Source organism: Phascolarctos cinereus, unplaced genomic scaffold, assembly GCF_003287225.1.
Source record: "Phascolarctos cinereus isolate Bilbo 61053 unplaced genomic scaffold, phaCin_HiC Scaffold_4;HRSCAF=312, whole genome shotgun sequence".
Taxonomy (NCBI): domain Eukaryota; kingdom Metazoa; phylum Chordata; class Mammalia; order Diprotodontia; family Phascolarctidae; genus Phascolarctos; species Phascolarctos cinereus.
The window spans coordinates 651,451,087-651,466,102 of NW_027555847.1; the positions used below are offsets into that span (position 1 = coordinate 651,451,087).

At 51.3% G+C, this 15,016-nt stretch overlaps 1 protein-coding gene across 1 annotated transcript; it reads right to left on the reverse strand.

Moving 5' to 3' along the window:
* Positions 1 to 9,799: 9,799 nt before the first annotated feature.
* Positions 9,800 to 13,887, reverse strand: MAFA (MAF bZIP transcription factor A). Its single transcript, XM_020995397.2, has one exon. It carries the CDS (start codon positions 13,200 to 13,202, stop codon positions 12,126 to 12,128), a length of 1,077 nt encoding a protein of 358 aa, XP_020851056.1. The 5' UTR covers positions 13,203 to 13,887; the 3' UTR covers positions 9,800 to 12,125.
* Positions 13,888 to 15,016: the final 1,129 nt, after the last annotated feature.

Below are 15,016 nucleotides of genomic sequence, written 5' to 3' on the forward strand. Positions count from 1 at the left end.
GAGTGTGGCTGCTCTGGCCAAGCCCGTCACTGAGGATTGGAAATCTCTGGGCAACCCGGAAGCACACTCACTTTTCAGGGCTCAGCTCATGCCCAGCTTCCAGGACTGGATATGGTTAGGTATACGCCTCATCTGTCTCATGCGTCTGAATCACAGAATCTTAGGGTTGGATGGGACCCAAGAAGAGCACCAGGTCCCAACCTACCCCTCAAGGTCAAATCCTCTCTAAGCCACCCAGGTCACATGGCTTTTTTTTGAAGATCCCAAATGGAGCAAAGCCACAAGTGGTCTCTTCTACTTTTCAGTAGTTCTGAGTGACACTGGGCAACTAGGTGGCACAGTGGCTAGAGTGCTGGACCTGGTGTCAGAAAGACTCATCTTCATGAGTTCAAATCTGGCCTCAGACACTTCCTATCTGAGTGTCCTTAACCCTCGCCTCAGCTTCCTCATCTGTAAAATGAGCTGGAGAAGGAAATGGCAAACTACTCAAGCATCTTTGCTGAGAAAATCTCAAAAGGACTCATGAGGAGTCGGACACGACTGAAAAACAAAGTGACATCAAACCTTGATGTAGAAGTACCTCTCCTGTAAAGATGTCTGTGTCATACATGCATACGTTATATATCTTGATATGTACATATGTCACCATGTGCATGTATCTGTACGTTTCTGTCAGTGTATAAATGTGTGCATCTGTTTCTGTGTGTACAGTAGACAGAGCCCTGGACCCTGAGTCAGGAAGGCCTGAGTTCAAATCTGGCCTCAGACACGTACTGGTTATGTCACCCTGGGCAAGTAATTAACCTCAGTTTGCTTCAGTTTCGTCATCTGCAAAATGCAGAAGTTGAGTTATAACTAAAATGTCAGAGCTGGAAAGAAGCTTAGAAACTATTTAATCTGAACCTCACATTTTACAGGTGGGGAAACAGAGGCCAGAGAGGGAAGGTGACACATCCAAGAGACTGACTCCTAGCCCTATGTTCTTAGCACTCCATCACATCAAAGCTCCCTCCAGTTCTGAAATCCTACCATTACTGGAGAGCTCACTACCATTCCCTCCTCCCTTCAGGCAGCCCCCTCCCTGTAAGACTGCTCTGATTGTTAGGGGGTTCTTCCTTTTAGTGAAATTTGCCTCCCCAGATTTCCTCCTGTTGCTCCTTCTTCAGCCCCAAGATGTCAAGCAGAATAAGCCTAACTCCCTGCCCTCTGAGAGACAGCAATCATGTGCCCCCAGAGTCTGCTCCAAGGTTCTTTAGCTCTGAAGTGGGTTGGGACAGAGTGGTGTAGCAGGAGGGCTGTGGGCCAGGTGTCACTTCTGGGGAAAACGCTGCTCCTACTGTCCTGGTGGGTGTTTTGGAGGAGTCTAGGCCTTTATAGAGCATGAGGAAGGGCCATAGGAATGACTAGAAGAGGGGACTGGGTCTGACCTGGGCCTTGCCCTCCCTACCCCCACCCCTCTTCCAGGAACTGATCTGGCTGGATGTCCCGGGCCAGACAGCAGGAGCTGCTGACGGAGCCCAGAGAGTACAGAAGGGCAGGCTACTGCCCAGGCCCTGTGTCCCAGAAGATGGGGGTCATTGACTGGATGATGGAGCTGTGAGGAAGTTAGAGATCCCCTTTGGGAGTGAGGAGGGTTCAGCTCCCTCATCCCCATCGTCAGGGAAGGAGAGAGAGGACAGAGTGGGGCGGGTTGGGAGGAGCCCTGGAGGAAATGAAGGCGAGCAGAGGGCAGAGAAGCTGAAAGGAGACAGCAGCCAGGGAGCATCAGGAGTTCCATAACACCTTCCATGAAGTGGTCATTAGTGGGATAGATTGTTAGCATTTAGTAAAGGAAGTGGTGATCACCAAAGGCCTAGCTCAGACAGCTTCATGAAGAGCAGGCCTCCTATGCAGGGTGAGTATGGAGGGGAGTGAGAGGCAAGGGGAATATTGTAGACACCACCAGTGCCAGGGTGAGTTCGTGTTCCTGTCTGAATCCTGAGCATCTTAGCACTGGGCCATGTATATAGTAGGTCCTTAATAAATGTTTCCTGAATTCAGTTGACATAACTAATTTGGATTTTGGCAGAGCTGCAGATAAAGTCTCTTGTGCTGTCCTTGGGAACAAAGTGGGGAGAGGTGGGATAGACCTCAGGACAGTTGGGCAGATTTGGAACTGGTAAAATAATAATAGCTGTTCACACTCTTACAGTGGTTTAAGGTTTACAAATTGCTTTACCCACAGCAAGCAAGAGTGGTACAAGGACCAGAACCAAAGAAAAGTCATTAATGGATTGGGAAGTCAGTCAGTAAACATTTATTAAGTCCCTACTGTCTGCCAGGCACTGTGCTCAATGCTGAAGGGCAGAAGAAGCAAAAGAGGAGCTCACAGTCTAACAAAGGGGAAGTCTCTAGTGGAGGGCTCCAGGGATCTGTCCTTAGTTCTGCACCGTTCAGCATTTTATCCATAACCCAGATGAAGGCAGAGATAACATGTTTATCTAATTTGCAGACGGCAATGGAGGGGGCAAGAAATGCTAATATGTTGAATGATAAAAATCAGTATCCCTAAAAGATCACTCCAACCCTGGAAATCACACAGGAAAAGTATCCTCTGTCTCCTCAGCCTATCCTGATTGGATGGCTCTTCCCAGAACCTGCATTAAGAAGGCCATCTGTATCTTTATTCCTCTCCAGGCTTCACTCCAGACTTTGTCTACCATGCTGCCAAGCAGGGCACCTTCCTTGCCCGCTTCTTTTTATGTTTAACCTTCTCCCATTAGATTGTAAGCTCCTTGAGGGCAGGGACTGTCTTTGTGCTTGTGTTTGTATTCCCAGCATTTAGCACAGTGCCTGGCCCATAGTTAGCCTTTAACAAATGCTCATTGACTGGATGAATGCAGAATAAAACTTGAGTTTGCCCTGTGGAATTTTATAGTTATTTGTCCAGGGCAAAGGGAACTAAAACGTATTCCTACAATCTCCTATACACATTTACACAGTCAGCTCTTGTCTTGGGGCTTGAGACTTGATGGGCACCTTTGGCCACACTGGATTCACCCCCAGAACTTCCCTGGAGGCAAGTGAGGATTAAGGTTTTTGGGAGGGAGCTACTTCTCAGGTCCTTGCATATCTGCATGACTTCTGAACTCAGGTGAGGGTGGGGGTGGTAGAGGAGAGAGGCCTGCGTGCTCACAAGAGATAACCAGCAGAGGTTGTAGGCTTGGGACAGGCTACCCCAAACCAAGCAAAAAGGAGGAAAATTAGCCCAGGGATAGGTAGGTGGGTGAGTGGACCAAGGTATTATAGGGTAGAAGAAACTGGGGAAATAGTATCCAGGAATGCAGAGTGGAGCTAAGTGATAAGGGGCCAGCTTAAACCTAAGAGGATGAGGAGGGCATTGGGGATGGGAGAATACCAGTACTTCCCTTCAGGCTACATAGGAGATAGGAGAGGGAAGAAGGAATGGATGCCAGGCAAACCCCACATCTGAATGCTTGGATGCCTACTGTCCCTAGGAATGGGCTCCATCACTTGGGCAAGACTTGAGCTTTTAGTCAGAAGACACCCCACCCACTTCCCCAGAAGAACTGAATACTTAGACTGGAAAGTGGACAGCAGCTTAGAGTCTGAGGCATCAATTCCTTCTTGTCCATATAGTCATGTAATATGTGAGCTGTGCACTGGCCCCCAGTTGTGGGGAGGAGGTGACAGAGTATGTGTGTGTCAAGGGGGAGGGGGTATTCTTCCTATTTCACTGACTCAATCTGTTCCAATACAGGCAACAACACTTTCATCCTCACACCCCCAATACCTGCCATACAGGGAGACACAGAAGGAGAAAAAAGACTCTGGGGTTCCTACCCATATTCTAAAGCCACAAAATTGCACAGCTCAACCCTACACTCAATAGAGAAATTCATCCCAAATAATCCCTGCATAGATACAGCCTTCAAAATATTTTCCCTTTTAGCCCTAATCCTGTACCCTACAGACACATCCCACAAAGAAACATCCTGCCGAAACATACCACACAAACCCCACAGAATCCCAACATTACATCTCCTCAGACACAGACACACTCCCACCCTGCTCCAATGTAGCTTCCCTCAGATAGCCATTCAAATAGCTCCCAAAGGAAAAGCATGCAAACACACACATACACACACCCTATCGAATCCCCCAAACGTGAAAGCAAATTTGAATAAAACACATACGACATATACATGCCTGGTGATGGAACTGTGAAGTCATATTACTGCTCTGGAAAATAATTTGGAATTATGGTAGTACTAATACTGGGCACACATCTGAAAGGCTGAAAGACAGAGGAAACAGTGTATGTATACCAAAATATCTATAGCAGCCCTTTTTGTGGTTGCAAAAAAAAAAAAAGGAAACCAAGTGATTGGATGCCCATTGATTGGCTAAACAAATTGTGTATGAATGTAATAGAGTAGCTAGGTTGGGCAGTGGATAGAGCTCTGGGCTTGGAGAAAGATCTGAACTCAAATCTTACTTCAGACATTTACTAGCTTCATGACCCTGAGCAAGTCACTTGAGCTCTGTTTGCCTCAATTTCCTTATCTATAAAATGGGGATAATAGCGCCTACCACCCAGGTTTGTTGTATCAAATGAGGTAACAATTGCAATGTGCTTTGCATGGTACCTGGCCTGTAGTAAGCATTATGTAAATGTTAGCTATTATTTTAGTGGAATTTTAATGCACTCTAAGAAATGGCAAATATGAGATATTCAAAGAAATTAGGGAAGCTCTATTTGAACCGATGCAAGATTCAGATCAATAAGCAACCTGGGCTCCAGAGGACCAAGCTTGGAACACGCCTCCCTCTTCCTCTGGGTAGAAAGGTATGGAATGAGGCATGCCTGGTCAGATACAGTCAATATGATGGTTTGTTTTGTTTCACTGTACTTTGTGGTTACAAGGGAGGGTTCTATTTAGTGTAGAGCTGGCTATTGGGAAGTAATATTGATTTTATAAAAATCAGTAAGACATGAAGAAAAAAAGACCCACAGAAAATCCCTGAGACATAAACACACACATCTGGTGACACATCCCAAACACATGAGGGCAGGGCTTCCACCTTCACAGCTCCCGGGAGATTATAGTGGAAAGAGTCAAAGAACAAAGCTTTAAAGCCCAGCTCTGCTATTTGCCAGCTATGTGACCTTGGACAAGTCCCTTTCCTTCCCTGGGACTCAGTTTTCTCATCTGTAAAATGAAGGAGTGGACTATATTATCTCTGAGGACACTTCCAGCTCCAAACCCTATGCTCTGAGGTTGTACAGGAGTTTTTCTGGAAATCTTTCCTCCTCTTTCAGCACTCCATCATGGATAGACTTGGAGTCCTAAAGGTAATTTATCTTCGCTTGGTCTCTAGACTAGGGATTCTCTGCACCGTGGCCTCTACTGGACTCACATTCTTCCTTCTGTAGGAGGGATAATCAGGCTCCCAGTGTGCCAATGATTCCCAAAGTGTACCCTCTACCCTCACCAGGGGGCTTCCTTTGGGATGGTACTTTGGGAACCTAGGATCTCAGCTGGCCACGCATACACAGAAACACCCAGCCTGGCTCTGATTAGTCCCATCTTATCACCACCACCAAACACACACACACACACTAAGGCTCTCAGAGGTTGCCCAGCTGGCTATGCTTAAGCTCGGAACCTCTAAGGAAAAGTGGACACAGTAGGAAGGCAGATAGTAAGCTGAGGGGTCACCCCAGAACAGAGGAAAGATTGAGCCTGGAAGCCTGAGCTCATGGCCAGAATGAGCTCCTATGTGCTCCTAAGAAGCTAACCAAGGACCAGGACCTTCGGGCCATGTGTAGATGATCAGAAATCAGCAAGGTGCCCTCTTAAAGCTTGTCCTTATATCTAAGCTAACTTGCCTTCAGCTGGGAGTAGGGCAGGAGATAGGAAGCTTAGTTTTCTCATATGCAAAATAAGGAGTTTGGACTATATTCTTTAACGCTCATTCCATCTCTAAGTTCTGAGAACCTGGGCTGTCAACTCTGCAGTGGAGAGCAATGAAGTAGAAGCAGCTTTGAATTTATGCTCCAAGAGAAGAAGGTTTGGCTCTCTCTATATACTATGGGGAAAATAATATCTATTCTTCTTAACTCACAGGACTGCTAGGAGGACCAAATGTAATGTAATTGGTAAACTGCTGTATAAATACCAGCTATTAGTATTACCATCTATCAAGAAGCAAAGTTGGAGATATCATTTGGGGTGAGAGTAGGTGGGGACAGACAGCTCCTGTTGGGAGGTGCCATCAGATTGAGAGCCAGAAGGAGACGGAGAGCGCATCTAGCCTAACACCCTTATTTATTATTATCCATTTATTAGTGATTATGAATAAATACCACTACTATTAGTTTACATCGAGGTATCAAGGCTAGAAAACTGGACAAAGAAGGCCTGAGCTTAGAGCCTGCCTCTTATACTTCTGAGATGTCTGATTATCAACAAAGTAAGTCATTTAATCTCTCTGAGCTGAGGGCAGCTTTCTAAGACCATGAAGTTACAAAGGGTTCTTGTCATTCTAAAGTCAAATAACTGGTCTTTTATGTGGTGTTTTGAGGTTTCCAAAGTGCTTTATGGCCACTGTCTCGTTTGGTGGAAACTCATTTTGCAGATGAAGGTGCTGAAGCCCAGAGGTGAGATATCCTGCCCAAGGTCATCCAAGTGGAAGGGAAGGAAGCCAGGGTTCTTGGCTCCAAACCTGTGCTCTTTCCACCACATGACGTGGGTCACCACATGGTGATTTCCTCTTTGCCCCAGGTTTAAAGCTCCTGCTAGCCTTGGACTCAGGAGACCTGAATTCAAATCCTGGCTTTGATACATGTCAATGACCCTGACTATGGGCCTCTTAGGGCCTGCATCTTCATGAGCATTTTCCTCATAGGGCTGGCACCTGGAAAGCACTTCAGCAACCTTTTAAAAAAAGCATAGAAATGGGGAATTTCCCCTCCCTAGAGCTGTCATTCAGGGCAAAAAGGGAAGGGTCAGCTTTCTCTCCTATTCTGATTTACCATTTTCTTTTGCTCTCATCATCAGGTTTATTCCAGAGTCAATAACCTGGGATCAGATTTCAGGTTATCCAGGCTTCTCACTGGGTAAAGGGGCTGAGGGAGAAAATGGGGTCAGAGACAACTAGATCCAGATTCCCTACTTCAGATTGCATCCTTCTTCAGATGGCAGAAAGTCATCACTCCATTACCTCTACCACCTCAGGTCTCAACTGCCTGCAGAGCACAATAATGAAATCCTCCTTCCCCTTCCGTGGACCAAAGTGCTAGAAGACATATCCACTCCACTTCCCATATGATGAGAAAAGAGTCTGGCGACTCTGGAAAGAGAAGGTTCCCAAACCCCAGGACTCTAAGATCTATACACCTCCCTCAGGAAAAGGCAATGCCCCCAGGCAAGAAAGGACTCACCTCCAGATCCAGTTCCATCTGAGGTCTTCCTTTGTTCCCAAACAAGTTTCTGTGTAATAACGGGCAAATTGCTTAACCTCTCAAAGGTTCAGTTTCCTCATCTGTAAAATGTAGATGTTAATAAATAATAATAACTGAAAAACAACTTGAAGGTTTGCTACAGATATTATCTACATGTTACAGATGAAGAAACTGAGGCTCAAAGTCTCACTGGGCTCAATAAACCTTAAAAGTCCTACATAAATGTGACAATGCCTTTCTTCCTCTCTGAAGGGGAAAAACTGGAACCAGATGATAAAATGATCTGGAGGAATAAGATTTGAACCACATCCCACTGCAGCTCAGGTCAGTGAACAAGCAGGAAAAGGTCCAGCCATGGACCCTCCACTAAAAAGAAAATAAATACTTCCAGAGTCAGGATAACAGCCACCACACTAGGTCTCTTTCTTTCCTTCAAGGAAACAAGATGAGAGGAGTAGCTCACCTAGCCACAGCCTCCCATCCCCTACACCTAGCCAAGGCTGATCCCTCTAATTTTTCTGCAGAAAGAAATGCTGCCTTCAACTCCAGCTGCAGAGCAGCTGTGCCAGCAGAAATCACGGTGTCTGATATTTCCTGCTCCTAGTTCTGGGCTCCAGGCTGCTGGAGTGGTTAGGGGAAAAGCAAGCTTCTCGCCTGCAATGGTTGAAACTAAGGAATCACACAGATGGAGGCACTCTGGGCTGCTTCACTACTAGCTCTTGCTTCAGAACTGCTCGTTCGACAACAGAAAAGGTTTTCATTCTGGGGAAGGAATACCCTTCCCTACCCACACTCTCAGCCTTCCCTGTCTCTCAGTTTTATTTCTTTCTCAATATTGCACCCGAGCCCAAAGTCTACTTTCCATCCCCTACCCCACCCCCCAGCTCTGGCAAATTCTCCTTTGGTCCCCTCCATCTCTTACTGCTGCAGGGAGGTAGCAACGCTTCCTGTTCGAGTCCCAGAGCCCTGTCTCTGGGCTGCAGCTGATGATAACCACCCAGGCATTTATGTTTAGGATTTTTAAAAATTCCCCCATCACCCACACCTAAGGCCGAAGAAAACCTAGAAGGCTGCAGCATCTTTAAATCAGTTCAACAAAACCCTACTGAGTACCTACTACATGTAAGGGGACTGGGATGAGCACGGAGTAGCCTGGTGAATTAGGGAGTAGGCAGAGGAGACCGGGGAGTGGAAGGGAAAGGCCTTTTTTTCTCTGGGTCTCTCTGATTTAAAAAATAGAGAAACAAAACCACACACACACACACACCACACACACACACACACACACACACACACACAAAGTCACAACTCAGTCCAAAGGAAGCCACCCACGCAGGCCCCCAAAGTGTAGAAATGTTGGCTTTCCTCTGCGAAAGATTGGATAGGATCGGGGGACCAAGTCGAGGGAGCCGTTCGCACACATGCCCAGAGGTCCCTGGAAATGACCATCAATCGGACCGTCGGGGCGGGGAGGTCCCTAGGGTTCCAAACGCTACAGCCACAAATCCTCAATACAGAAACAGTACACATACCACACACACACACACACACACACACACACACACACACACACACACACACACACACGTTCGGGTAAGGAGGATAAAACACGCTCCACCATAGATTTCCATCACTTTACACAAAGGGGCCTGTTTTAACCAGTCCGGGAATGACACCTCCGACTCTGTCCTCTCACAGCCTCTTCTCCCTAGGGCTCAACATTCCGTCCTTCAGTCACCTTACCCCAATCCGGGGCAGGGATTTTCAGCGTCCCTACCTGGGCCTCGGGGAAACCCGGACCGTACTTGGACACTTCCCGCAGTGGAGGTGTTTTCCCACATAAGCTACAGTTCCTTCGGAAGAAGCGGGAGATAGACGGATTCCAATTACCAACCCTAACCTCGATCCCTTCCCGTCTAATTCCTGTTTGATTTTGAGGCTTCGTTTTGAGATTAGGAAAAACAAAAACAAACAAAAACATGCCCTCCTTCCCCCTAGCAAACTCCCGACGACCATCAAACCAAAGAGACCAAAGGACAGCCGATCTGGCCGGGCGTGGGCAGGGCAGCCCAAATAGCTCTTTTCTCTCCAAGGCCTGGTCAGTTTCAGCCCCAGCCCTTGCCCCGCTCCGCGTGCCTCTTGCCCTGGCCACGACCGCAACCCTTTCTCGCAGGGCTTCTCTTAGTAGCCTTGGACCCTTCTGGGCCTGCGAGACTCCCCATTTCCCTTCCTCTGACCATCCTCCGCACCCTCACCCCAAGCTAGCCCCAGAGAGAAACACGACTCAGACTCAGCCCCCTTCAAACAGAGCAGCGGAGGCGACAGCGGCGCTTCCATCTCAACAGGTTTATTCGTTTTTCTCTTTCCTCTGTTTTCGTAGCAAATGGAAAAATAAAATAAAGGAAAGGAAAGGAAAAAGTCAGCCCCACGCTTGGGGCGGAGGGGGCCACTCCCGGGGCCCTTGAAGCTGGACCATGCCTAGGGACTCCAACTAAAGGACAAAAGAAAGGGCCAGGGGCCCGGCCAAACCTGGAGGCCACTGGGATCTCGGGGATATCGTGGGCCAGGCTCTCCAGGCCGGGCGCATCTCCTCTTGCACTCGGCCTCGAGGCCCTCCCCAACCTCTAAAGGCCATCAGGCTTTCAAAACAATAACAACAAAAAATAAAAATAAACAAAAACGCAAACGAAACACAAAGCAGTTTAAATTAAAAGGTACAAAAAAAAATCCTCGCGGCCGGGGCCTCATTTCCTTCTCGGCTTGTCAATTCTGGGTTTGCTAGAAACCCTGTGCGTCCTGTCCTTTCACTCTTCTTCCAGGGCAAAAAAAGATTCGTTTCCCAGGGAATAATAAATACAATCTGGTGCATAGAGAAATAACAGCCCGCGGCCCAAGTCCGCCTGCTCCGGCCACCGCCGCAGGCCGCCAGCCGGAGTTTGTCTCCATTCCACCTGCACGGGCTTCCTTTGCCCCCCACCCTCGACCCACCCCTACCCCACAGAGTAGCAGTAATAGTAGTAGTATGATTAAACAGTATAGATACTTTCTCTTGGTTTAAATCTCTAAAAATACAAAACAGAACAAAACAAAAAACGCCAATAGCAGTGGGCGGGCAGCCGGCAGCTCTGGGACCCGCGTCGGGGACCGGCTGGCGGGGTAGCCGTCTTACGACGGGCGGCGGAGAGGGAGGGCCAGCAGGCGTCCCGCGGTTCAGGGGCAGACGGCAGGCAGCTGCTCACTCAGTGGTCTCGCACATGCTGGGACAGAAACTTTGGGGTTAAGACTCAGAGCTTGGGGGGGGGATTTTTTCCCTCCAGTTTTTGTTTTTAAAATCATCAAGCAAAATAGAAAAGGAGAGAGAGGGAGGGGGAGTGAAATTGAATTGAATTAAGAGGGAAAAGAGACGAAGTAACAGAGAAAGAACAAATAGAAGAAAGAAAAGAGACAGGTGGAGGAGACAGAGACAGACAGGGGCGTGGGGAAAGAGGGAGAGAGAGGGAGAGAGAGAAAGAGAAAAGAGAGAGAGAGAGAGAGAGAGAGAGAGAGAGAGAGAGAGAGAGAGAGAGAGAGAGAGAGAGAGAGAGAGAGAGAGAGAACGCAAAGGACGAGAGCTGAGCCCTCCAAACCTAAATTCTACATATGTACAAGTGGCCTCCTTTAAATAAGTTAAATCTGGCTCAAGTTTCCTGTTTAAAATAACCATTCTCCATCCTCATAGCAATAAGATTAATAATAATAATAATTAATAATAATGATAGTAGTAGCAATAATAACGAACATTATTCCCGTGGTCAGCACCATCTTAGCCGAAGGGACCGAAGGGAACAGAATTCGAGCAAGCAAAGTCCCCTTCCACCCACACTTCCAGCTCCGAGCCTGGAGGGAATCCTGGACCGGGCCAGGGGAAGGGGGAGGGCCGCACTCTACTAGGGCGGCTAGGCCGGATGCCCACGGGCCCTGGAGTTGGAGACTGAAGTGACCGCCCGGTGTTAGGGGCCTGGGGCGGCTCAGGCCTCCAGAACTTGTGCCCTGGCTCGGCCCTTTAAGACTTTTCTGTGCGCAGAGTTGGGTTCGGGAGATTGGGCTAGAATTAAAAGGATGCAAAACCCTAACGGCGCCAAAGCGCTGGAGAGGGAACGCGCCTCAGGCCCGAACAAGGACCCCCCCGAGTCCATACATGGCCCGCATGCAGGGAGGCCCGGCGGGGTGGGAGGTGACAAGGGAACAGCAGTTCCGAGCCGCCTGGAAAGCCGCTGAGGCTAGTGCTTCACAAAGTCTTAAGAAAAGTTTAGTGGAGAGGCGACCTCCGCAAGACCACTTCTTCCCTCATTAGCTCCGCCGCTCCCGATCCCTCCCAGCCCAGTACCAAGTTAAGATTCCGTAGTGTGTGAAGTTGCCCCCAGAGTTCGGGGGCTGCAGACACCCTCCCCTCCAAGTAAATCCCCTCCCTCCGGGGCTTCTGGAAATTTACAAAGTTCACAGCGCCTTTGGGCCGGGTTCTCGGGCAGAGCCGCCAACGTCTCGGCAGAGGCCGGGGGAGGGCACGGGGAGCGCTGGTAAGAGAGGAGAGGGGCAGAATCCTCGCTTCGGCCGCTCCTCGGCTCGCTCCCCGAAGCCTGCGCGGAGCCCCAGCCGCGGCCCGGACTAGGGGCAAAGCTCACAGGAAGTAATCAGCTGCCCCTTTGGCTGCCCCGGGAGCGGCCTGGGGCGGGGAGGGCTCCCTGGGGAAGCCTGTGTTGCCGCTGCCGGCTCCCCCGGCCGCTGCCCCGGGCCCCCCGGCTCCGGCCCCTGCCCCAGGGCCTCCTCGGCCCGCCAGCTTCTCGTATTTCTCCCGGTACAGGTCCCGCTCTTTGGCCAGCCGGCCCACCTCCAGCTTCAGCTGCTCCACCTGGCTCTGCAGCTGGCACTTCTCGCTCTCCAAGATGTGCCGCTGCTGCACCCGCTTATAGCGGCAGGACTGCGCGTAGCCACGGTTCTTCAGGGTCCGCCGCTTCTGTTTCAGGCGGATCACCTCCTCCTTGCTGAAGCCGCGGAGCTGTCGGTTCAGCTCGCGCACAGACATGGACACCAGCTGGTCGTCGGAGAAGCGCTCCTCCAGACGCACGTGGTGGCCGTGGCCCGCGCCGTGGTGGTGGTGGTGGCCCGGGTGATGGTGGTGGTGGTGAGCTGCGTGGTGGCCACTGTGGTGGTGGCCAGGCCCCAGCTCCTCCCCAGCGCCCCCGCCGCCGCCCGGAAAACCCTGAGCCCGGAAGGTCTCGTAGGCCGAGGCCGAGTGGTGGCCGCCGTGGTGGCCGCTGCCGATGAGCGCCTCCACCGCGTCCTCCGGGGTCAGGTTGAGCGCCTCGGGGTTGAGGTGGTGCTGGTAGCCGCTCATCCAGTACAAGTCCTCCAGCTGGGGCTTGCCAGTCACAGCCCCGACAGTTGTGGGGCCCCCGCTCGGCGGCCCGGGGGGCCCCCCTGTGGGCGCTCCTCCGCCGCCTCCGCCTCCTCCTCCTCCTCCGCCGCCGCCGGTGCCTGGGCTTGGGGCACAGAAGCTGGGCGAAGAAGGGACCGAGGAGCAGGGGGTGCTGAGTGGTGTGGAGGAGAGTGAGCCTGGGGGAAGGCGGTGGCAGAAGCGCTCCGCTTCGGGGGGCTCCTTCTTTACTTCAAACTTCATCAGGTCGAAGTCGTTCACGTATTCGATGGCCAGGGGACTGCTGGGCAGCTCGCCGCCCATCGCCAGCTCCGAGGCCATCTCAGGAAGGCCCTGCCCCGGCCCGCCCCCCGCGCCCTGACAGCTCAAGGGCAGCGGGGAGGAGGCTGTCACCCCCGACGGGGCGGGCAGACTGGGGTCAAGGGCGAGAACTGGGGGCGGAGGTGATGGGGGGGGAGCCGCCGGCCTCCCCCCCCACTACACTAATTAAATCGGGGGTCTGGGCACGCCCCCACCTCCTGCAGGCTTCCCCCGAGGGGGGCGCGAAGTGTATAAGTCCTGGTCCCGCCTGCGGTGGGCAGCTGAGGTTGGTGCCGCGGCGGTGGCGGGAGAGGTGAGTAGAGCAGAACACTTTCCCGCGAGGGAGGAGGTGGGGTGCGCCGGCTTTGGAGGGAGAAGGCAGAAAAGTTTGGTGGAGAGAACTCACTGAAGTGCTGGGAGGCCCTCACTGCCTCGCCTCCGCCAGGACTCTTTGGCGGTCCTAGTCCGTTCCTGCTTTCCGTGCGCCTTCGCTGAGAAAGTCACCCCGCCGGCACGCACTGGGCTCCCGGAGCGAGTGCCCTCCCGCGGCCCCACCGCCTTTCTGTCCTCGCTCGGTTGCGAAAGCTGTTCTTTGCTCTCGCAGCAATTGCTGCTGCCGCCGCTGCTCCCACCTCCTCCTCTTCCCACGGTTTCCTAAGCGGCGCGGCGCGGCCCGGCCCGGCCCGTCCCGGCCCGCCCCAGCGCCCCCCCCACCCCCTCCTCAACAAGATTGAAACGCCGAAGACAGCACTCAGCCCTTTTATAGAGCGCAGTGCCCGAGCCCGCCTCCCCGGGAGGGGGTAACAGCCCCCAGGCCAATCGGAACCCCAGCCCGTCCGCCCTCATTTGCCTATCCCCATGGCAACCTGGGAGCCCAGCTGTCAATCTCCTGCGGGAAACAGCTGTGAGTAAGCGGAAGGGAAGAAAAGCTAGGAGCAGGAGAGAGGGGCACGGCCCCCCTAGTGGCAGATGCCAGGGATTGCACACGGAAAGAGGGATGTACCATCATGGGGTGTGGAACTGGGCTGCTGGAGCCCAAGACCCCAGGGCCAGTCCCGTTTGGAGGCGCCTGTGGGTGTCCAGAGGTCTTCTAGTCCTTCCATTGGCTTTGGACCAGGAAGGAGTGCTAAGTCAACTGGACCAGCAAGGGCGGTGTGGTCTCCAGTGGATTTGGAGCGAGATGACCTGGGTTTGAATCCCAATTCAGCTGGTTATTGTCTGTGTAGGAAGTCATGGCTTCTCTGGGCCTCAGTTTCTCTGTCTGTAAAAGGAAAGCGCTGGAGGATATGATCTCTAAGGTCCCTTCCACCTCTTAATCCTGTGACCCTAGATGCCTCTGTTGCTCCAACCCAGCATCTAAAACCCCCCACAAGCAGAAAATTCTTTCGAGGCTATCCTCCTATTGGGACAAACAACGTAAACGTATTCCCTTGGTGTTGAGCAGGCTGCATGAAGACACTACCTGCCTGCCCAACAGTCCAGCTTCTAGGACCTCTAGGAGGAAAGATCTTAAAATTTATATCTGGAAGGAACCTTGGAGACTGATTATCTAATAGAGGCTCCTCATTTTACAGATGAGAAAACTGAGGCTTAGAAAGATCTGCTTAAATTCATACAGCTTGTAAGTGGCAGAGGCAGGTCTATAATTCAAGTCTTCTGATTCCAAATGTAACTGGTGCCCACCATTCTCTTTTGCCTCTCCATTGTTGTTGATTACAGTATTATCATCTCCTAAGCATTATACAAATGCGTAAGGAGGGGGGCTTCACTAAACTGGGAGTCATGGGAGAAAGGATGGGAAAGATCAGACAGCCTCAGTGGAGGCTGAAACAACA